The 24,931-nt window shown below is 38.4% G+C and overlaps 2 protein-coding genes across 4 annotated transcripts in view; both read left to right on the top strand.

Moving 5' to 3' along the window:
- Positions 1-493: 493 nt before the first annotated feature.
- On the top strand, positions 494-12,651 carry LOC144629507 (U4/U6 small nuclear ribonucleoprotein Prp4-like). Its single transcript, XM_078487740.1, has 18 exons — positions 494-765; positions 2,910-2,989; positions 3,750-3,822; positions 4,132-4,194; positions 4,283-4,338; positions 4,927-5,012; positions 6,819-6,912; positions 7,207-7,301; positions 7,515-7,573; positions 8,150-8,273; positions 9,006-9,095; positions 9,278-9,335; positions 9,508-9,572; positions 9,739-9,846; positions 10,201-10,319; positions 10,602-10,642; positions 11,543-11,624; positions 12,394-12,651. Exons 1-18 carry the CDS (start codon positions 555-557, stop codon positions 12,453-12,455), a joined length of 1,566 nt encoding a protein of 521 aa, XP_078343866.1. The 5' UTR covers positions 494-554; the 3' UTR covers positions 12,456-12,651.
- Positions 12,652-15,086: 2,435 nt separating this feature from the next.
- The window catches only part of LOC144629442 (voltage-dependent L-type calcium channel subunit alpha-1D-like), a 54,975-nt gene continuing 45,130 nt past the window's right edge, over positions 15,087-24,931 (top strand). The window contains exons 1-3 of one of the 3 annotated variants that reach the window (XM_078487650.1): positions 15,102-15,614; positions 15,751-15,887; positions 23,990-24,028. The gene's annotated coding sequence lies outside the window, so the exon portion shown is untranslated. Of the gene's footprint in view, positions 15,888-23,989; positions 24,029-24,931 lie in introns of all 3 variants that reach the window. The other 2 variants (XM_078487669.1, XM_078487662.1) reach the window with 2 other exon arrangements.

The following is a 24,931-nucleotide window of genomic DNA, read 5'->3' as shown; positions in this document are numbered from 1 at the left end:
TAATAAATAAGTATTAAATTAATTTTAAAATTAAAAAGGGACTATCTAGCTGCGCACAGCATTACGACTCTTGTCAGTATTTGAATTTTTCTTGCTTGACTTGATGTCCACACCAGGGTCCACACATTGCTGATGCAACAGTGAAACAAAAAGACCAAAAATCAACATTCGTTCTAACATCTGTAATGCCAGGACTGTTTTTTGAATTCTTAGACAAATCACGTGACATAACAATGACGTCAGGACGGAAATGACGTAATAATATCGATATCGAAATCGATATCGAGAAAAAAAGCAAATATCGTATCGATATCGTATCGTTTTGAAAAACCTGTATCGGCCCATCCTTACTCATAATAACATGAAGGCTCGGCTACCAAGGTGGCTGGCGTGGCTGCCGAGCAATGCTTCCTCTGGCGCTTGGCCAGTACTTCGTGTAAGACTACCCTAAAAATTATGGCTCGGGACATTACCCCTAGTCTTACACCAAGTACAAACCGTGACCCTCGTGCACTGATACAAAAATTATGACAATTTCTTTTTGAAAACTAACAATGTCTGACGATGAAGATGGTGCTCCGCTGGTTAAAAAACAAAGGATTGTGTTTGGCAGTCTTGAAGCTGTAGAAAGAGAGCGTTTGGCGGCTGGGCCTTCCAATGATAACGACGACAAGGAGGAAGATGATGAGCAAGAAGGCGAAGACATCGGAGTGTCGGCGGCTGTTCTTGCTGGAATTAGAGCGGGGAATATAAATATCACCGTTGGTAAGTGGTTAATAATAATACTGGAGGTCATAGATGGGAAAGATTTCCGCACAGGACCCTACATTAATTATGTATGCAACTATTTCATACTATCACTATACATAAACAGCAATCATGAAAAGAACGAATCAGTCAGAAAATTGTATGCATAATTAAGGTAGGGTCCTGTGCGGAAATCTTGCCCATAGATGAGCTAGGGATCACAGTAACCCTTACAATTCTATACTGTAAGTCTGGAATCGTGCTCCCTCGCCTGGCCATGCCACCGTGCTCTCTGCCAAAGCAAAGGTGCAGTCAGTTTCGTTTGAACTTTGCTCTGTGTACATGTTTGTGTGACTATTGAGTGACAATAATTAAGTTTGCCTTCATTGTAACTGCAGCTTGACAACTGAATCAATCGTTGAATTGATTTCAGATGCACTTTTGCTTTACTTCCTGAAACATTGTATTCAGGTTGCGAAAAATCATAGTATATCATAGCTTGCATGCTGGCCCTATCTAATTTATATTGAGCCACCATGATATATAACTCTATTTATTTTCTGGCTGGCTTTGTGAGCGGGCAAGATGAGGTAAACGCTGCATTAAGATTGGCTACCCGAACAGGCAAGATGGGCCTATCTTGCCCGTTCAGGATTGCCCGCATGATTTTCCTGCAAATACCAATGGGCACTAACAGTGCGCCTTTATTGGCGGATCTGTTTCTTCACACTTTCAAGTACGATTTCATGCTCAAAACTATGAAGCAAGACATGCCAAAGGCCGTCACATTCAGCAACACCTTTCACTGTATCGACGATTTATTCAGCATTAATAACGAGAATTTCGGCTCTTCTATCAGCGATATCTACCCGTCGGAACTAGAACTGAAGGATACTACATTATCATCAACAGAAGTGTGTTATCTCTACACTAAAATCAGTTATGGAGGTAACAACACACCCTTCCATACCAGCGTCTATGACAAGAGTGATGACTTCACATTTTAGATATTGTAAATTTCCCTCATATGGACAGCAACATTCCAGCCAATCCGGCCTATGATGTTTATATATGTCAATTGGTGAGATATGCCAGGATATGCACATCCAAGATGGACTTCACATAAAGACTCTGATGTCTTTCTTCGCGTCTTCTTCAGCAAGTCTTCAAATCGGCGTTGCTTCTTAAATCATTTAATAAATTCTTCAAACGCAACGGCGCATTAATTGAAAAATATGGTGCTACAATAAGAGAGTTAAGATCGGCAGTTCATCGTTAAAATCCATCGAAGTATCCTTTGCTTGATAATAGTTTTTATATCATTTTAGTAAAATCCTAGTTTCTCTGTTCATGCACTGTTTCATTTCACTATACCGGTAATTATGTAGGTGTGCAAAAAGTCTTGTGCTTGTGATATAATGCGCACGCTTCGCTTAATTTATTTGATGTGTGGGCTAAGTTCGCAATTTAACGGTTTACATTTATTCACATTATTTTCCTTATTATTTTGTTTTGTCTAACTGTGCTCACATCGTGGGTGGCTCCTTCTAAAATGTTCTGCAATTGGTATAGGATTTAATGTGTAGTTCCATAAATTATCCATACCTCACCCACAGAAAGGATTTTCCCTAAAACCCCCCACCCCCTCTGGAAATTCCAATTAAGCTTTATACATTTCTTTCAAATTTTTGGTCTCTGAGCCCCCACCCCACCCTCTGGTATTTACAATCCCTTCTGTGGGGGGAGTATGGACATTCTCTGGAACCACACAATGTAGCCGAAACCAATATATTGTGGAATTGCACGCATTTTAGGCACCCTACTGATGAATGGTTACGGCAATTAGATATTTTTAGGAGCACCATTACGTCGACCAAGCTTGTTCGGTCAAGATGGCAGGATGTTGGCCTCTTTCTTTTTTTCCTGCGTATTCATGGACCTCAACTTTGTCTCATACCATAAACACAGAAATAAAGAACTTGGCCAATATCCTGCCATCTTGACCTCACTCTTGGTCAATAACCCATTTATATGCATGGCTGTGGGAACATTGTATCTAAGATGACATGTGCAGTTGCATTTTTTTTTTTTTGCATTGGGATTTTTTATTTTCGTGTGAGTAAGGATCACAAAATGTTCTTGTATGCTCATCTAAAAAATAGGAGAATACCTAGAGCTGTCTGAAGACCACAGCAGTGAGAGACATCAGGAACTGTTAGCAGAATTTGAGAGAAGGAAAAAGGTAATTTCACCTTGATATGTTTGTTACTAATGTAACCATACTTATAATGTAATGTCCCTGTTCTTCACAAAATACTACAGTTAGAGCAGTTTTCAACTGAGTGCCATTAAGCCAAAAGCAAAGTAATTACTCTGGCCAACCACAAAGTACGCAAACAATCCAGTGAACCTATCAAAACTCAAAGCAAATACATGCTGCAGGCATGAAGCACAGGAAAACGTGTGTGAATGAGTCACAATTGGTTTTGGTTTTAGTTCTGATTGGCTAAGAAAGTGGCACAAGATTTTTAAACCAATCACTAAGCGTAGTAATGCAAACCAAAGCAAATGCAAATTGCTGACTAACTATAATGCTCGATACTCAAGTGAAAACCGCTCTATGGAATTGTATTTTATTTTTTTTCAAAGTCGTTATGCAGGCAACTCCAGACTGTCAGTCAGTCGGGAGTCTGGGATGAGAAAGAAAAATTGAGTTAACTACTGATAAAATTAGTGAAATCTTTACATCATTATTGGTAGATATATTGTATGCTTTCTAGACTGGTTTTGACTGTAATTATATACAGGGCTAAAAAGTAACCTGCTTTCTTACAGGAACTGTCAAATCCCCCCCAAAAAAACTTAAGTGCATGTACCTGTTAAACAATTTGTAACAACTGAATTTTGTAAAGAAGCTTTTAAACATGTTTAAGGTTTGTTCATAGTGTATATGTGCCTGATAAACAAGATACATAATGCAAGGGGAAATGTTTTATTGCTAGGCTCGTGCAATCACTGTACCAACAGATGACGCTTCAGTTAAAGCAAGACTCCGGGAGATTGGTGAACCAATAAGTAAGCAAATGTTTTGTAGTACAGTTATAAATTGTATCTGGGTTAAGCACACGCTATTTCTTTTGGTCATTTATAATTTAATTTCTCATTGCTGAATAAATGTACATGTCGTGGTTCAATTTTATCCTTGGTTCAAATTTTATTTTCCTTTGTTTTAATCTCATTATCATACATAACAACACCAAAAAAAACAAAGGAAAATAAAATTTGAACCGAGGATAAAATTGAACCACAACATACACAATCAGGTGCATTACACTGTACTTGTGATAAGTCTAAATCTTAACCTTTATTATGTTTTCTTTGCAGCTCTATTTGGGGAAGGTCCCCCAGAAAGAAGAGACAGATTAAGAAAACTTTTGTCAGAACTAGGTAAGAAATGAAAAAAAAAATGATCAGGTTTGTACATTATGATTGTATGCATGCAAAACTTTACCTGAATTTCTCTTCTCTCACTAAGGTGAAGATGTACCCATTGGCAAAAAGGAAGAGGTGGAAAAATCAAAACATGAACCAGTAAGTAATTTAATATCTGTAAAATGTAATAATAAATACAATGTAATTTATTATTACATTAATTTTGATTACTTTTTATTATAATCTTTGTCAGATTATTAGTTAAGTTAGTTAATGAGTTAGTTTTTCATTTAAAGATTTTAACGATTCTTAGTTTTATTTCCATTTTTACAGCTCAGCTATTTTATTTGTTAGTATTTCCTTTTATCACTGATGTAAATTTTTTTAAAGTAAATTTCACTTTCTAATAATACTTTTACTGTAAAGCGCCATGAGCCATGGATATGGCGCTATATAAATCTTTTATTATTATTATTATTATTATTATTATTATTATTATTATTATTATTATTATTATTATTATTATTATCAGGTAACCCTAACAGTTGCTGTTTGGCACTGAATGGTCACCAACACTGGCACGCTTTTTTTTTTTTTCACGAAATGTAGACACTATACACTATATACACTATACACTATACACTTTCTACTGTACATAACATTTTTGCTTCCCATGGTAAAAAGAACAGTCACATTTTCAAATGATTTTAAATTAGAACTGTTCATTTGTTGCTCTTGTTATTGTAGGAAGTTGAAGAAGAAGTATGGTATCATGAAGGTTTTCCTGAGCTTAAAATAGCTCGTTTCTGGATTGCCAAGTACTCTTTACCTCGGTATGTTTATGTCATTTTCAGGGAGCTTTAGTGTGAAAGTTTTTTTATTTAATTCACTCAAACATTCAACCAGCCGACCAGTTAGTCTGTCTTTCCATGCTACCAACTGTCCACCCATCTGTGTTTCTGACTGAATGCATGAAACCATCTGGCTGTTTGTCCATTCATCCATCCATCTAGTCAGTCAGTCAATTACTTAATTGCCTAATGTACGCAGATGATCTATTAGTATTAAGCGATTCTCCAGAAGGATTGAAACAATCACTCGACGTTATTCATAAGCACGCTCAAGAATGGAAGCTAAAAGTAAACACCAAAAAATCAAACATCATTATATTTAGTGGTAACGGTCAGAACAAACACAAAAAAGATTTTAAATACGACAATGAAACTTTACATATTGTCGACAAACAAACATATCTAGGCATAGAAATGACATCTTCTGGTCGTTACACCTATGCAAGAGAGATAATTAGCAAAAAGGCTACCAAAGTTATTTCCATCATTAAACGATTTCTATCCAACATTGATTCATCAACAATTGTGATACGAAATAAACTTTTTGATGCTTTGGTTAAACCCATACTTTTGTATGGTTGTGAAATATGGGGACCCGAACTTTTATCATACAAAACACATTTCGATAAAAGTACAATTGAACAAGTTCACATCCGGTTTTGCAAACAAGCATTAAATGTACCATGGTATGCAGAAAACGTAGCATGTAGAGCAGAACTAGGTCGATACCCTTTAGCAATAGACATTAAAGCATCTATCTTATGCTATTTTCAAAGATTAGAACATAAGATAACCAATCCCATATTAAATGATGCATTTCTTTACGCCAAAAAACATACTAAATCTGTTAGTTTATTAAATGATGATGAAGCATTAGGAATTCTCTCCGATAATGACACATCAGCCCCACAACTTTCAACGAATTCTTGCTCTAAAATTAAACATAGGTTAAGAAAAAATTATTTCCAAAATTGGTCAAAGGTCCGAAATTGCGCGTCAGTTAGCTCTAGAGAAAAATTCACTCACAAAGAAGTTAAAAAAGATTACCAATTAGAAGAGTATCTCACTACAGTTAAAAATCCAGCGCATCCAATAAAAATAACTAAACTAAGATTAGGGGTACATTCCCTACGCATACAGACTGGAAAATATGAAAATGCAGGAGCATCCATACCAGTTGAAGAAAGAAAGTGCTTGGTATGTAAGGAAAACCACATAGAGGACGAACAGCATTTTTTAATGTATTGCAAAGGGTATAATGATATTAGAAAAGAGCTTCATTCAATCGTGTCACAAACTGATCCTCGCTTTGTAGATTTAACTGATCATGAAAAAATAAAGTACCTTCTTAAACTAGATAATTATGCTACCTCTAGAATCATAGCTAAATATATCTTCCTAATGTTTCAAAAAAGAAAAGAAATTTTAAATTGAAAGTTATATCAATAAATAGTTGTATAATTAATAGTCCAATAATTACCGTAAACGTTTGCATTGTAATTTCATTGTTTGTTATTAAGTAATTTGTTAGCATAGTTGCTATAACACCTTTATTGTAACTAGACCAATACCTCCCTTTGGAGTGTAAGGCACAATAAAGATTTACTGTTACTGATTTACTGTTACTGTTAGTCAGTCAGTCAGTCAGTCAGTCAGTCAGTCAGTCAGTCAGTCAGTCAGTCAGTCAGTCAGTCAGTCAGTCAGTCAGTCAGTCAGTCAGTCAGTCAGTCAAGTTAATGTAATTTTATCCATTTTTCTGAGTATCTTCATTCCCATTTGGTTTCACAGAGCTTGTGAAAGATTAAAACAAGCACGTATCCAGCAAGCAAGACCTGATCCAGAAAAAGCTGCCAAGATGCAGGAGTTACATCGCAAACTACGGGTTTGTTTACATAATGTTTTGTATACTGAAAAGAAGGAAGATGCATAAAGAATCATTTTTGCCAATGATAACATTTGGCCTGCAAAAACAAAACAACAACAACTACTTACTGACAAGCTGTCCAGAATTTATACATGTAGTTGTAAACTATCATGTAAGGGAGAAGTGACTTCCTTTTCTTGATGCCTTTTTTTTTCTTTTTGTTTTTACTTGTAACTTCAGTTTGCATCTTAAATAAAGAATGTATATTATGAAATGTGGTATTTAATTATTATATTTTCCCTGAATTATTAGGGTCTGAACAACTTTTGCAGTCAGATTGGTGATGATAGACCACTGTCCTTTTGTCAGTTTTCCCCAGACTCAAACATGTTAGCCACTGCATCTTGGTGGGTACTACAATTTTAGTTTGATTCTTGTCCCTAATTTTTGCACCCTATTGAAGAATTAAGCTGAGGTCTGCAAATTAAAGTATTTGTCATAAATATGTAAGGCAAACACAGACTGTTTTTTCTTTTAATTTCTAAGTTATTTTAGTACCGTATTATTTGCGAATAAGAAAGGGGATAAAGAGTATTTGTTTGTTTGTTTATCTGTATTAGGAGTGGATTATGTAAACTTTGGTCAATTCCTGACTGTGAGCCAATAGCAGTTTTACGAGGTAAAACCTTCTACTTAATGCATATTTAAGAAAATATTTTACAGTCAATTATAACAAAAAAGCTATTTAAACACCAGCCCTCTTCAATATGGTTACTTATTGTTCACGAAATCAGTGACTGATGATTTGAAATACCTGTAAGCCCCTATCCCTTTCTTGCCCCCCCCCCCACACCTTCAAAAGGCCTTGAAAAGAAATCAGACCCTCCCCCAACATTGAAGGATTCAAGGTGTACATGTATGTGTTGCAGTTAATTTTTTTTTTTTATTTAAACTAGTTTTTTTTCTACTGAACTATTTTTTTTACTAGGTTAATAAGTAGAAAGAGTCTTCCCTCCACATCTTCCCTCCCTTGATGTCTCATAACTGAGTTTACTCTCATACCCCCCCCCCACACACACACACACACACACACACACAACCTCCCACCCATTTGTCAAAGTTAATTTTGAGTTTGGCCAATTATTTAGAAAGGCCTGTGACATTTCACCTGCACTTCATACCAGCCATGACCAACCACCATGCTTTCAGAGGATGATGTTTGCAATACAGTAATGAAGTTCTTGTGTGGTTGCAGGTCACAATGAGCGGGTTGGTTCAATTGTGTTTCACCCTCAAGCCACACTGTCATTAGATGAAACTGGGCCTTGTATGGCCTCTTGTGATGCAGATGGTGTTGTGCTCCTATGGTCTCTCAACATGTAAGGAACTGTTTGATATTTTACATCACCAAGGTGCTTATTTACTTGTTGAAGGCAAAGGGTTTAGGGCAAGAAGATGTCTGTCGACTATGCCTTTTTTTTGCACTCTTTGTTCTATGCGCTGCTCTCCAACTATTTTTTTTTTTTTTTTTTTTTTTTTTTTTTTTTTTTCACACCACACATTTTTCTTAAAATTCTTCATTTTTTATAATAAAATTATAAAATTTTTTAAAAATTAATACAAAAAAATAAAATTTTTAAAAAAATACTTAAATAAAAACTAATTTCTTAAAATTTAATATTTATACTTATAACACCAACTACTGAACACCCTTGAGCAAGTTGTCAGTGCCACAAAGGGGGTGGCTTGGGTGCATCCTGCACAGTATGCCATACCCTCAGGTTGGATCTTCAGGTCTAACTCATGATCAACCAATTACATCAGTTACACCTGCGTGGCTACAAGTGGACAAAAAAAAACAACAACAACAAAACAAAAATGTACATTATAATATCAAAGATATAATCTGATCATCTCATTCGACTCTAACTAGTTAAATAAACAAGAAACTCAGAGAATCAAACCTACCGGTATAAGTGAATCTTGTAAACCACTGACAGTACCTACAATGCAATTTGTTTTAATGTTAGGTGGGAAAAAGCATGCAAGTACTAGTTGAAACATCCATTGTAGAAGGAAAGATAATCAATATCTTTGACTAATTTTTCTAGGGAAACACCACTTGCAAACATAGAGGGACATGAAAAGCGTGTATCCCGTGTAGCTTATCATCCTTCTGGGCGATTTCTAGCCTCTTGTTGGTAAGGAGTTTTACTGTATATTTTGTTTTTTTTTCTGTCTCAGTTGAAAAACGAACTCTTTCACTCCCAGAGTCCAGCCTGATGTACTTTGTTTCCTGTATATCAGTGAAAATGTCATCATTTCTGTTATTTATGTTGGAATATAAAATTAATCAATAAATAAATTTATGTGGACTTCGTAGTTTTGATCACTCATGGAGACTGTGGGATCTTGAACAGCTAAAGGAAGTTCTTCATCAGGTTAGTTGTTCTTTTTATAAATTAATGCTAAGAATTTGCAGCATTTATGAATAGTGCTAGTCAAAGTGTAAAAGGAATTCTTTTAATTTTTTTTATTAGACAAGTTCTTATTTATTTACTTTTATTATAAACACATACACTAATGGGTTATCATTAATATTTTTTATCATAGGAGGGTCACTCAAGAGAGGTGTACAACATCGCATTTCAGGTCGACGGTTCACTTGCAGCCACATGGTATGATTCGTCTTTTGATGTTTTGTTTGTTGTTTCTTTTCTTTTGCAATGGTTTTAACTGAAGGACTGCATAAATAAAAGCTCTTGCAACTTTTTAGTAATAATAACTTTATTTTTGTAAAAACATAAAAGTAGCCGAAGGAAAGAATCCGTGTTTTTTTTTCAGTGGACTTGACGGCCGGGGCCTGGTGTGGGACCTCAGGACGGGTCAGTGTATTATGCCCCTGGATGGACATCTGAAAAAGGTCCTTGGAATAGACTTTGCACCTGATGGGTGAGTAGGAAAAACGACAAGCGAGTCAAACGAAACGAGACTGGCAACCCGCGAAAAACGAAATGTGACTTGAAAGAAACGAAACATATCGCAAAAAACGAGAAGTGACTCAGAGAAAACACAAGTAACCTGAGAGAAAAGAGATTTGGCTGAAGACTGCTTGCAGATGGATTTTCACCGGTTGTTTTACGGTGGCGTGAAGCAACTGTTGAAATCCGTTGAAACAACGTTGGCAGGCTAGGCTGGAGAAAAACAAAATCAGAATGGTGACTCACGTTTGAACGGTACGTGCACTTTGAGGCTAATTCTCGTGTTATGAAGTTGAAGTTGTGCCTAAAACCGTCTGTGTTTCAGATATCGCATAGCCACAGGCAGTGAAGATCAGAAGATAATGATCTGGGACTTGAGGAAAAGACAAAGTGTGTACACCATTCCGGCTCACACTAACCTTATATCGCACGTCAAGTTTCACGGTGAGCACTTCTATCAAAATAAAGATTCTCCCTACCGGTATGGATCCATGCAGTTCATCTGGCTGGGAGAGAATGGCTGTGTACGCTGTAATATTAAGACGTGTTGGTGATCGATATGTTTTTTATTACATTTTTTCTTTGTATGGATATTTGAAAAGAAATTAGATGCAGAGCTCTTGGTGTTGCTTGTACGTTCCAGTGCTGGATATTTGCCTTGACAAGTGCCATTTCTGTTCTATAAATGTTTTTATCTCAGCTAAAGCGTTTCATTTCGTTTTGCAGATGACTTCCTGACCTCGGCGTCTTACGACACAACGATTAAGGTGAGAGCCTAGAGTAAGAAATTGACGTTGTTATTGTCAAAGGATGGATCCTGCAGGAAGCACTTTTCCTTTTACAACAACAAATGACAAAATAACAGACATATATATAGGAAAGACCATGTAACCGTGGTAGCCCGGACTTACCGTTATTCTCAATTTTAAAATATTCACGAAACCGCTTGTGCGGAATTTTTTCTACCTGGTTTTAGCTCCAGGGATCTCGTCTGCTTAAACCTGGTTTTCACTAGCAACGCAAGCCAAGCGCAAGCATAAGTAGTTTGTTTCAAGTGAAAACGAACGCCGACATTAGCATAAGCACAAGCATAAGAACACGATGCTTAGTTACAGGGCTAAATTGCTCAGACGCGGGGGAATGTGGAACGAGTGTTTTTATTGGGCAGACACGGCCAGACGTAAATTTCCCTTGTGCTAATGCGGCGTTTCGTGTTCACATGGCATAACCCGAACGCAAGCACAAGCCAAAAAAAGAAAAATATGGATCCTTGTGCTTGTGCTTGTGTCGAGGCCGTTTTCACGGTGAAATAAGAGCTGTTATGCTTGTGTGTCTGCTTGCGCTTGTGCTTGCATCGCTAGTGAAAACCAGGCTTTATATCAGTTGATTATTCTTTTCTTTTGCCTCTATTGCCAAGTTATGCGCTCTGCCTCGATAGTTAGGATATTTTCTCCTCCCTCTGTCTCTTCGGTGACGTTCCGCTTTGCCTTCCTCACTGTCTTGCGATCTCGTGCCCAGGCTAAATTTTGCCTCCCATATCTTAATTCCGCCAAGGCAGTGAGTAGTTTTTTGTTTTTGCAGTGAAGATGGTTTACATTTTCCCCATAAGTGACTTACTTTTTTTTTAAGAAAAGGTAGCTAACAGTAACACCCTGCTGCATTTCCAGGTGTGGTCTCACCCAGGATGGGCGCCGCTCAAGACTCTGACAGGTCATGAACAGAAGATCAGCTGTGTCGATGTTTCACCAGGTCTGTATTCTGTGCTTAGCAAATGGGTTTTATAAATTTGCTCATGGTTACCCATGAACTTTAAAACCATCAAGATATTTATCAGAAAATGTGTTAGTGTCCTCTTTGTATTTGCTATATCCCCCGAAAGCATCTCGAATCTAGGAGGTGTTGGGCCACGGCGGTTACTGGAAGGCAACATGTTATGTTAGCACCTACAGGTCCATAGTCGGGGGCTCCTCGTCTCAAACGGGTCCCCAGGTTTTGATTGGTAAATTTTAAGCGAATGGAACCCATCAGAATGTTTTCACAAAGAACAAGAACTGTGGTCACTAACTACTCCTCCAGACTACGGAGGAAGCCCAAGTTTTTCACTGGGTGAGTAGTCAATCTTGAGGCTGGCAACCGGTCGTCTGCTGCCACCTATGAGCGCTCGCAGAATGAATAGCGTGAGTTGGCGAGTAGTCAGAACATTGTTGTTTTGTGGATTTCTGGACAAACTCTATCAAGGATTAACAGTCCAAAAATCCTACCAATTTCTAAAGTTATACAAAAGCCCCGGGAAAAATCAAGTATATTTTTCCTTTCTAAGAGGCAACGCGTTCAGGCGATCGTGTTCCCAAATCAGTGAATAAAAAACGATGAGGATAACCAATCAGATTCGCGGATTTCTGTCCAATAGAACACGGCTGTTTTTTTACCAAGTTTTATCATTAGAACGCTACAATGTCCGATCATTCCACTCCAGCGCTGTACTTCAATAAAACTAACAAATCTCCTTTTGCTTCAGATGGACAGTATGTTGTGTCCAGCTCCTTCGATCGCACTTTCAAACTGTGGACGTCCGACTAACCTCCAACAAAGAGAAACATCTGACAGTCAGCAGTTTTAAAAGAGGGATTTTACCAGCGATCCCAGTGAAGACTTCAATACATCTCCTCAGGTATTGGTCGCTAACCCGCCCGCAGCGTTGGTCAAATAGATGTATAGTGTCACTGATGTATATACAGCTTAGAATTGTTTTAATTAAAGTTTTTTGAAAAGGTAATGTGGAGTTTATATCATGATTTTGTACTTCGTCTTTTTTTGTAAACGCCCCATTATCTCTTCATTTTTGCTTCTTCCGAATTGCTTTATCGGTTCATTGTAACGTTTCTTCCCAGCAGTGTAGCAGCTCTCGTAAGCTTGTAATTCTACTGGTCCTCTAGTGTAGAGCAGTTTTCAATTGAGTGTCGTAAAACCAAAACCAAAGTAATTACTCCGGCCAATCACAAAAGACACAGACAATCCAGTGAACCAATTAAAACGCGATGCAAATACATGTAGCTGACACGGAGCGCGGGAAAACGTGCGCGAGCGAGTCGCGATTGGTTTTGGTTTTACTTCTGATTGGCTGAGAAAGTGGCGCGAGATTTTTAAGCCAATCACTAAGTGTAGTAATGCAAAACCAAAGCAAACGCAATTTACTTTCGACACTCAAACTGAGAAACTGCTCACCTACTCCTCCCCAAACCTAACATTTTGCGGCCAAAGGGCATAAGTAAGGTTGTTAATGTTATGGTTCTCCCGAAGGGTAAGCGAGTCAGTTTATGTGAAACCCTAAGATTGATCCGCCACTTGACACTTTCTTACCCGACATTCCAGTACAGTAAACACCCCCGTGTAAGAACCTAGTGGTTTAAGAACCTGTCTGGCTAAGGAAACTTGTTATTATAATACCTTCAAAATATAAGAACCTGTTTAGCCAAGGAAATTTCAGCAGGTTCTTATACCGCCAAAATGGGTTATAAAAGTTTGTGTCGCATAAACATCTTTAAAAGAATATCCCAAACTGTATTTAAAAATAAAGAAAAGATTAGATTCACATAGACTGTTGAATAGTCATTATTGGACCTTGCGAATGAGCGCTTGAAGGCAATACAGATATGAATAAATGTTGCATAATGATAGGGCCAAACCTTTTCAAATTTTTTCTGCGCGTCAATCAAAAAATTGATGGCTCCTCCTTAGCAATTGAATCTCTTAGCCACAAATTACCAATAACTACCTCCATTTAGATGTTGACAAGATACCTGTTTTGTCAAGGATAGAAAATTGTAGGTTCTTACACGTGGGTGTTTACTGTAACCAGCATCGCCGTTACTGACTTCAAAAGTGTTTTCGAAAGCATCCGTTACTATATGCCCTCTTAACGCTGTAATTCTATTAGAATCGGCTTTCTATTACACAAACGGAGAACTCTAGCAGTGGATGTAGCTATATTGGAAACGGCTTGATGACCGACCGTGCCCCAGATGACAAGTTCGTACGTTACAACGAAAGTCCAGGAAGGCGATAATTATTGCTCTTATTTTTTTTTTGGCCCAACAGTACCAAGCAGTATCACAAATTAGGCATGATTGCCAGCTGCTGATCAGGGTAGGAGTCCGCTCTCCTCCGAAGCCGGACCGCTGCGAGGGAGGGGCAGAAGTCGAGCCTAAACACAAATCGGTTTCCGTACAATCGATCTCGATTCCGAGGTCAATTTGTCATTTCTCACCGGGCACTCGGCAAGCTGATTTGTTAGAACTTATCAGACTATAATAGCCGCGGCAAAGTAACTAACAAATGAAGTATATGAATCTTTTTTTGTTGCTTGAAAATTTATATCAGTCCCGTACTCTATGGAGCGTCTCCTCCTCCCCCCCCCCCCCCCCCCCCCCCTTGGGGGGGTGGGTTCCGGCGCTTCTCGCCCCCCTCTCCCATTCTTCCTGGTCCCGTCTTCTCTGGTTCGCGCCTCCCCGTCCCCATTCCGCGTCCCCCTTCCTCGGCGTGGGGCGCGCGGGCGCCGCCCCCCCCCCCCCACTGGTCCGCAACAACTGGTATTCTGCAAAATAAAGTCAGTTACGCCAGTCCTTAGTGATGCACCCCCGCCAAAACAACATCCTGGATTCGCCCCTGCTGATGGTACTGTAAAGAACGAAAAATATACTGGAATAGCGCAGTGGTGAGAGCGCTCGCTTCCCACTAATGTGGCCCGGGTTCGATTCCCGGACCTGGCGTCATATGTGGGTTAAGTCAGTTGTTGTTGGTTCTCGTCCTTGCTCCAAGGGTTTTTCTCCGGGTTCTCCGGTTTTCCTCTCTCCACAAAAACCAACACTTCTAAATTCCAATTCGATCGGGAATCCGAGGGCCACAGGTTTGTCAGTTGCACGACTGTTACGTGCAACCTCGTTTAAACAAAGTCGATTTATTTATTTTATTTATATCGCGTTCTCTGAAACACCCCGTCTGTATTTTCTGAGCATCAGTCCTTAAAATGCATTTATTCTGCATTTTTATATACACATTTTCAGTACTTGGGCGATTTTGGTTCAAGCGTGCAGGCGAGGAACTTTAACGTTAGTTCTCCTATTAAACTTTGTCGCATTGCAAACTTCAATTATTTCTTCTGTACAATGTGTGGACGATTATAAATCGTTCAGGACAAAGATAAACAAAGTCGTGTTTTTTATGTCAAACGCTTCTGCTTTTTATTCTTTGAAAAAGCTGTTCCCGAGGAGATGCTTCGTCAAGTATGGAATTTGTTAATAAGTTAGTTGACAATTTCCTTGTGACCAGTGAAAGGTTTTGACTAGTGTAAACGTTTGATAATTTGCAATACATTTATTAGCTCAACTTTGAGGTAGAATTTTTTAATGTTTTTTCGTAGTGGTTAAATTGTAGAGAATTTATTTCAGCTGTTAAAAAGTGGATTTTCACTGGCAAAGAAAATTTTGCCGAAAAAGAAAAAATCATATTGTTTAGCTAACTATTATTCAAATGTGGTCTGTTATCATTGGGTGACAAGAAAATTTGCATTTAAATGCTATTTACGCTCGCTGGCTTTAGATTTGACTTTCAGATAACTTAAAAGTTAACGCGAACCGTTTAACAACACAAAACAAGAATGTAAATTTCTTCCCAATTATTCGAACTCGAATGAAAAGCCTGAAAACAAGGAGAAGTCAACTCAGATCTGATGGAGTCAAAGTAAGTTGTATTTGTTTGTGCTCCTTGTTCGTGTATTTCTTGTGACACATTAATTTGCAGTTAATTACCTCGTGACGGGAATGTGGACGAGCAGGAGTTACAGAACTGACTCACATGTATTTGTTTCTTTAAACAGATGCATTTAAAAACTACACGACCAAAGTACGTCAAGCTCATTAGAACTACGCGAACGATCGCTCAGAGGAGTTAAAACCAACCGTCTTCGCTCGGTAAAGCGGAAACATCGTTCCTCAACAAGTTTCAAACTCACAGGTAACGTAAAACTCGGCAATTTATCTACAAACTTTGTGCTTAATTTGACTTAAGACATAACCGAAATGTTTCATGTATTTATGTGTTCGTGAAGCGAGATTTAGTTTAAAATGATTTGCAAGCGTTGTGAATATGTAGCTAAGCGCACGTTTGATCTTATCCGGCGTTTTGTGTGCAATGTAGATTGGTTTCTTTTATGCCCTTTAGTCTCCCGCTAAGTATCTTTCCTTGTTTTGATTTTCTAGCCTAGCGGTTGGTATATATCACCTAGCGTGTTATGTTTTTCTTGTCGCTCGCCGATAGATCTTGATTGAAGTTTTGAACTTTCGTAGTTGTAAACATGGTACTGGCGTCCGGTGAAACCACTCTTGAGATCTGTAGAAAACTCGAGTATCAGCTATGACATGACCGCAGGCTATGTACTCAACAATATAAACGTACAATCAACTTGTTATTGTTCTAGTGATTTCTTGATGTCGTTGAAGCTTGTCGGTCGGGCGGGCAGATAGTCTGCCAGTTAAGACGTTTATTCTGCGAGTTAAGGAAAAAAGTTTGTGTAAATGTTTTCATCTATAGAGCAAATTCTGTGTTTAACATAAGCAAATATTCTTGTGGAGCGATAATTTACCCCAGTGTATCGTTAAGGATTAATCAGTTGAACTGGCTCTTCAAGGGATAAAGCGAACAAACAATAGCTTACACAACGTAGCCTTTTCTTTTTTCCGTGAGAGTTTTGAGGGTTTTAACAATGGTACATTATCAGCTTGTACAAATTTCAAAGTGTTCATTGTGAAGTTTTATTTATGGCTATACAGCACTTCAAATGCATCAGTGGTCTTAACTTCAGTTTCAATTGAGACTCAAAATCATTGTGTGCTTATCAGTGATATTTCTATTGAATTTTTGTAATTTTCTTTTGCTATGTAGGCCTTTGAATTTACTCGAAGTAAGTACAGTACACTTACGTGGCCTGGCCTTTATTCGACCAAATTTTCTCCGAGTCTTCCAAAAGTATTATAATGAAATTTATACCGCAAGGTTTAAAAATTGAAAAAGAAAATGAACAAAGTTTTGACTTCACACAGGGATAAAGGCTGCTTTTTACTAGCGACGGAGTCGTAATCTGAGTCGTAACAGCGCTTTACGACCTAGCGAAAATCGTAAATCGGAGTCGTAAGCGGAGTCATAACTGAGCTCGGCAGAATCGGAGTCGAAAGAATCAGTACGTTTCCATTTTCTTACGCTTTCTATTATGACTCCGTCGCTTATTATCCAATGAAAACTAGATTGACGGAGTCGCAAGCAGAAGCGGAAGAATTAACTAATCACATTGCAAGTTCTCAGGTCCTTCGAGTGCTTCCCTTCTGCTTGCGAGTCTGACAATTTAGTTGTCACTAGATCATAAGCGACGGAGTCATATAAAGGGCTTCGGAAACTTTACTACTTCGTCGACTTGATTTTAACTGGATCGTAACGCTCTGCGCTTCTTATTACTATTCCTGCTCCGTCGCTTGTAAAAACCAGCCTTTAAAGAGCACCCTCTTTTGGTGTCATCATTGAAAAATTTTAAGTCAATCAACCTGAGTAGGCCGTTAGCGTTCATGCGCAACACAATTGTATATCAGCCAGTATCTACTAGTAGTTAGGTAACTAACTGTCGTGGCAGACACGGAGCTGGAGCTGACTTTTTTAAACCGCAGGCTAAAGTTGTAAACGACAGTTTTTCGCAAGATAAAGTCAATTACTAACTGTTTCTGTGACCCGTCGATAGAGCAGTAATAGTTTCTTTAGGAAGTATTCGTTTTACGCTTCTAAGCTGCGAGTATGTACAGGGAAGAAATGTCTTTTACGTCTGTTATTTTAAATAGGCCACGCGACAATGCCTTTCCAAGCGGACAAGCTAAAGTTTCTAGAGTTTCGATAGGATTTTGTGAGAACATTACATGAGTTAATCGGGAAAATCTGCCAACAGATGAGAAGTCGTGATCACGCTTTGTTATAAGAATCAAAGTTACTCTGGATTCTTCCCTTCGTTTATAATTTATGTGCTAGCTGATGATGATATAAGAAGGAAAATCATTCTCCAAATGAACACATCCATTCCAATAAAATATTTAATTCTTGAGGTAAAACGCGGCTGTAGATAAGGAGCAAGTTGTTTTAAGGATGACATTTTTTGGAGACAAAAAGTCTCGGACCTTGCTTTAATGTTATTTACCCGGCCTGACCAATCGATTAACAGTGTTAGTATGTGATTAAATTTTATTTACCTCAGCGACCTCAACAATTTACTAGTCATTGTTTTATTTTTACTGTCTCATTTAAACTTGTGGTGATTTTAATTTAACGATCAATAAAAGCCAGTCTTAATTCTTCCAGAATCAAATTAACCAAAAAACTTTAAATGATGAGAGTAATATTTGAAGATGGGAAAATCAAATTTTGAAGACTCTTGTCGAAATGCAGGAATTTTTCCCTTTTAAAATGTGCTCTGACTAAATAATAAGTTTTGTTTTTGTACAATTTCAAGGAACCCAAACTAAATTAGAGCAAGAATTGGTTGCGCATCTGATTTGCCAAGAGACCATCTCTTCGAGTTGTAGATCTCTGATTGATTCAATCAATTAAGAAAGCTAACGAAACGACAAGCCAAAACGGCCATAAATTAATGGAAAAGACCACGAGAAACCAGAATGAACGTCACTCTGATAAAACAATATCTTTTGAATAACCTCTTCCTTGGGAAGAATTGCGAGATTGCATCACAGGCCGGCTTTTCGATGCGACGCCCACAAAAAGAGTACAAGAGCATGGAAAATTCGCCTATTAGCAGGTTAGCTTTTCTGCTGCCACGTTTCTTCGCATTGAAAAAGACAATAGATTGTGCAGTAACAGAATAGCTTGTCGCGATTATCTGTGGGAACATAAACAAGACAACACCAGGGAACATCGCTGCTATTTCGGTCACGAAATCTGGACTTAAAGGTACCGATGTGCGTACTTTTGAAAATACATTTTTGTTTTGATAAAACAGTTTCAAGAAATCATCCCTTTGACGGAAAGAGACGTCTCGGTATTTACGCTGAAAGTAAAATCACTTGCCATAGTTTAACATTTTCGGCATGGTAATATAGCCTACTTTTCGGTTCACTGTGTAGATTTCATTACTGACATTACTTTTCCTAGTTGGAGAAGTTTTGCCATCGCTAATAACACAGAAAACCGTGGCGGGAACTTACTGCGCTGAGATGCGCTGTGGAATGGCATTTTATTTCTTTGGATGCGGTTATAACTTAGCTGACCTGAGGGTCTACCTTTGTCGTGACACGAAATCCTGTTTGTTTAAGCATTATATATTTATAGCATGAACAAATTGACAGGTCCCTCGTTTGTTCAAAACTGACTGATTGAGTCCAAGGTTAAATTTACACCGGTAGAGACGTGTAAAATGTTGTGACTAGGTGATATTTATGGCGATACATTTGCGTGCGGGAGCTGCTCGAAAGTACTGTTTGGTTTATCTGAAAAAACAACTCTATCAAATTCCGCCGTAAAAAAGACCAGAACTAAGGCATCGTTGCCAAATCGAGCAGATAAAAATAAAAATTCCGAGCTCGTGAGAAAGTCCATTAATTAAATGGCCCCGTTATTTTCGAGATAAAAATTCCATCCTTCTAATGGCTTTTAGCCACGAGGAATCGTCACGGAAAACTTGAATATTGATCCTTGTTGTTCTAGTCGCGCGAAAGTCGTCCAAGGTCAGTAAATTTGTTATTGCCTGCCCGTTCTTGTTATTTAAACAAGCTAATTCTTGAGTCTTCTATGTCTGAGGCCCCGTCCACATTAATCCGGATAAATTGGAAAACGGAGAAATTTGAAAACGCCGTATAAAATATTTTCCGTCCACACTAGTCCGGATAAATTTGAAAACGCATCTATTTTCCTCAAGAACAGAAACACCAGTAAACTGCGTTTTCAAATACCCACTTTGAAAAGCGTTTTCGAAAAGTTCCGTTTTCAAGGTGCTTTCCTTCCTCACAAAAACGCAAAGCTGCGTTTTCAAATTGATCCACATTAGAGAGCGTGTTCGAAAGTTCTGTTTTCGGTGGACAATTGGACGGTTGGCGAAACCGGAGAAAAAAAGATGCGTTTTCAATTTTCTCCGGATTAGTGTGGACGAGGCCCGAGTATTTAAAATTGGACATATTCCTTTTTGCGGCTTTTACACTGAACATAGTAATAGTCGTTCTCAGAGGCATTATATGGTTTGGGAAGCCTTGAACATGTGCGTCTACTGATAAAGATCTGCTGTCTAAGATTGATTTATGATACACATTAAGGAGAGTACCTTTAAAACAAACTAAAGTGTATACTTTTTTCTACCGGATGGCTGAGTAGAATCTCAAGTATGTCGTTATTGCGATGAAAAGTTGTTTTTATGCAGATGTTGTTAGTCTGTCAAAGTACCTGCAATGTTTGGTTCCGTTCTTTTTTGCTATCATCGAGTGTTTGTTTTGAACTGTGTTGATTGCAGGAAGTCTTTCCTCAATTCAGACGTAACAAATTTTATTCTTGAAGTCTGATGGAAAGTAACTCGGTGGAAATTCCATATTGTGACAGTCTTTTTGCCTCCAAGCTAAACTTCTAGACTATTTAAAATAACTGTGTTTAAAAACTAAAAAAAGTGATGGAAAAAAACTGAAAGCCTTGGGTTAAAAAGAGCCCCATTGTTGGTTTACCATTATCGGAACTTATGTGACGTTTATGCAGCAAAAAAAACCCAATAAATTAAACATGTTGTATAAGCTAGCATTGGTGTGATTGTGTTATGACGGAAATAAGAAACTTTGGTTATTTATTTATTTTTTAATTTACTCCAATTTTTTTAGGTGTTTTTAGCATATGATTAATATTGTCAAGCTCTTTTAACATGACCCTCTGGCTCGGGAAGTTGGGGAAGCACTTCCCGTGTTATAAACACTGTACTTACTTCCTCCCTTAGACGGCTCTGCGCGCTTTTTGCGGAATTGTCCACTCCATTAAGAAAAGTGAATAGTCTCCGCTATCGCTGGTTCAACAAGGACCCAACACGCACTCAAGGGCTGTGGCAACTTCGTTCGTTCGTTCGTTCGTTCGTTCGTTCGTTCGTTCGTTCGTTCGTTCGTTCGTGCGTGCGTGCGTGCGTGCGTGCGTGCGTGCGTGCGTGCGTGCGTGCGTGCGTGCGTGCGTGCGTGCGTGCGTGCGTGCGTTCGTTCGTTCGTTCGTTCGTTCGTTCGTTCGTTCGTGCGTGCGTGCGTGCGTTCGTTCGTTCGTTCGTGCGTTCGTTCGTTCGTTCGTTCGTTCGTTCTTTCGTTCGTTCGTTGTTTCGTTCGTTCATTCGTTCGCTCGTTCGTTCTGTTCTTTCTAATTATTCTAACCGTTCTAACTTGATATTGCAATGTCACTGTTCTACTGTCATCGGAAGTAAATGCATTAGCTACTTAATTCTAGCCTTCTGGCCGCAAATCCAAGTTGGCAAAAGCTCACTATTGTTTCTTTACAGTAATGCTTGTGCATAATACTAATTTCCTTAGCGTGGGTGACGATATCTATTGTTAATTACTGAACAAAATCTGTTTGCAATCTTTTTAAAACCACTAATTATTGTTTACAAACTGTGCTTGCAACACCCGATGCAAATTTTGCTCGCAAAAGCCGGCTAAAACTACTGAAAATGTGCTTGAACTGAGACTAAGAAAACTACGGAAAACAATGACTAGAACTTGTCGCAACAGCGATTTTCAAGTTTGTTCCATTTGTAATCCATTTCCGCTTAGGTCACGGTAAGTCATCCGGGCTTTCTCATGGGTTCCTGTTATTTCGTTGAACGAAACTCAAAATATTATTGTCGGGTATCTAGGTATGTTTTTGAGCTTCTTATAATTAACAATTAGAAGGCAAATTCGAGGTCTCTATCGGCTGATCAGTTGGTGAGGGGTGAAGCCCCGAACCAACTATCAAAAGTCGATGGAAACCAAAAGCGAGCTGTCTGATTGTTTTAGTATAACCCAGAGACTGATCTATTCAACTAAAAGTTCAGTAAAAGTGGTTTATTTGTAGTTTTGGATTGTGATTTCGGTAGTTGTACCACTGTTTTACTTGCCCCCGCGGGCAGTCTATCGAAATATTAGACCGCCCTTGCGTAGCCAATCAAATTGCGAGTAAGCCTTATAGTCGGACACTGGGTTATGCTGAATCATGTTATCTGCCTTTAAGGCTGATTTTCATATGATCGTTGCCGGGAGAAACTTCGATAACTGGACCCACTTAGACACTTACCTTTACTTCCACAGTGCCTTTCCGGTAGGTTATATCTCTTTATGGGAACCGGAGAACTGTCGGGGCATCCCGACAAAATCTCGTGGATCGAGGGGGAGAGGGGAGGGAAAAAATTAAGATTGACTTGCATCCCATCCAGGGGAGAGTAGCAATACTACTAGTCGCTTCATGCTACAGAAACAGACTTAAACCCCGGCACCGCTGACTCTTCGTGGAATACCATTTTCTTGAAACCTCCAAGAAAAACGAAAATTAGTTCAAGAAATTAGAAGTTGCAGTGTTCGATAGGCTCGATTTCCAGCCGCTTTTTCGGGAAAATGAGCCCGCGGTCATCCCCCCGAAATCGAGCCTAAGTGTTCGACTAAGTAAAGCAAATCCAAGGAAACGACTTGTAGATCAAGTTATCTGGAGGTTCGAGAAATTGAGGAATCGAAAAAACTGGATCCTACTGTATTACACATGAACTACATTTGTACTAATCCGGCAATTTTCAGCGGCTTACTTTAATTAAATTGCATCAATATTTACGTCAATACGGAATACAGTGGAATCCAGATTTCTCGAGCCTCTCGATTACTCAAACCAAAAGTTGTTTCTCTTGGATTTGCTTCAAGCTCTGTCAAACACTGCAATTTTACCCCCGATTTCTCAAACTCCTGATTTCTTGAATCAATTTTCGTTTCTCTTTCAGGCTCGAGAAGTCGGGTTTCACTGTAAGAATACAAAAGTTAATGTACACATAGCATTATCATGAACAATACACTACAAGTTACTTGGACATAACCAGAGCTTTAAGATTAACAACACTGAGATGACGAATACACTTCATCGGGCAGGAAGCAGTTCCATTCTGAATTCGTTCAGGGATAACTGAAACAAGTGTTATTATTTGTATTGTTTGAGGAAAATATGTGCACACATTTCAAGTCATTTACGTCAAACAGGGCCGGACTTTTTTTAACTATCGACCTCGCGTGCGATACGACAGTATTTTGAATGTGCCATGACACGTTTTACAATTTTCAACGAAACGAATATCAGAAAGACGTATTGACTAAGGTAGTGGAGGCGGACGGAGAAATATGTTCTGCTTGGCTCGTGCCGTAGGCAATAAGCCCCTATTACTTCCTTATATTATGCCAGCGTCGATTAAGCTAAGCGTCACCCATCTGACCAATGGCACTGAAGACCCAGTGCGATAACATTTCGTAATAGATTTCAGATTTGGCGTTGATTGCTTTATACGGACATTGTGTCACTGACGCTTGTGTGGGCTGTCTAATTTGCGCGGGAACATTCTATAACATGAACATTCTCGTATAGTCCTAAGCAAATAACTCATCAACAAATAAACAGCTAAATCAAAGAGAGTACCTTGTATTACAGTAAAATAATTTGTAGCTCTTCACCCGAAATTTCAGGTGCTATTTAGTTCTCGAAATTGTGATCTTTTCGATCATTTTACTAGACATTCCATTTTGAAAAAAATTCGGACAACCGACAAACGTTTTAGTACTAGTACAGTTAACGCGAAATTTGTGCTGGATGAATATTCAATTGGATTATTATCCATTACTCAACATTACCGAGAACGTACAAACTCTTGGCTTAAATTTAATTTAGTTTTGAATTGCGAATGAATAATGTGGTAGAAATATCTCTAACTTTTACCTCTGTGCAAAGGTGTGTTTGGTCGATACTATAAAGTAGATATTTTGCCGTATAGTCTTGGTGGTAGGTCCTCACAGTCTTATTGATTTTCTTACTAATTCCTTTCACGGCAGAATGCATCGCTGTGCGGAATATTCTCTGCGGAGATTAAGGTAAGAAAAAAGAAGGAACTAGATAGCTTCTATTTGCATGGAGATTTTTAATTTTACTTAAAAATTCAGTTAAGATTTCAAAAAAAGAAGAAAAAGAAATAGAGATATTTTTTAATTTGTGTAGACTTTTCACCACGAAATTTGAAAACTGATGTGGTTCTTGATAGCAAAACCTCTCCTTGTGTTTGCGCCGAAATTGAAATATTTTCTTTAGTCATAAGCATCTCCTTGAGTTATTTTTATTGCGATTGTCTCTAGGATGATGGCATATTAACATATTGGATATTTACTTTCGTGCTTTTCGCCTGGCAATTCTTCGTGATTTTTCTTCTTCCCGCCGTAAGTTTGTGGTTTCTCCTCTCTCTAATTTTGTTTTTTGACTTGTAGCTGAATAAGAAGTCATTAAAATTTTAATTTCAAGCGCTTTTTTTCTGCTTTTGAAATTCGCGAAATTTAATTAGCGGCAACTTTTTTTTACGATGACGGGTATCGCAGAGTCATTTGTAATGTGACATAATTGAGCTGCATCGTAAATGTGTTTCATTTGCGCCGGTTGTTACGTTGCTGAGCGTGCATTTTTGTTAAACCCTGCGGAATTTTTTTTTTGTTAAAAATTATTGCATTTTCTCTGGATCATTCACGTCCATTTACATGGCGCATCACAGCTCATTTCCGGCGCGAACGGTATCGTCAAGGCAAGAACAGTTTTAATTTTGCACTGAAAACAAATTGCAGCCGCGTTGAAAAGAAAAAGGCAGGAAATAAGAGAATTATTGCCTAGCTCGTATCTTCGAAAATAGATTAGTTTATTAGTCTCATGAATCTCTTCAGGGGATACCGATGAATAGTATCGCGTTTTTACACCGGACCTCAATCAAAAGCTAATTTGCGTTTTCAAGTCTG

This window comes from Oculina patagonica, chromosome 1, assembly GCF_052425735.1.
Source record: "Oculina patagonica isolate OP01 chromosome 1, crgOcupat, whole genome shotgun sequence".
Lineage (NCBI taxonomy): Eukaryota > Metazoa > Cnidaria > Anthozoa > Scleractinia > Oculinidae > Oculina > Oculina patagonica.
Note: the sequence above shows the minus strand (reverse complement) of the source record. Positions and strands in the feature narration are given on the sequence as shown.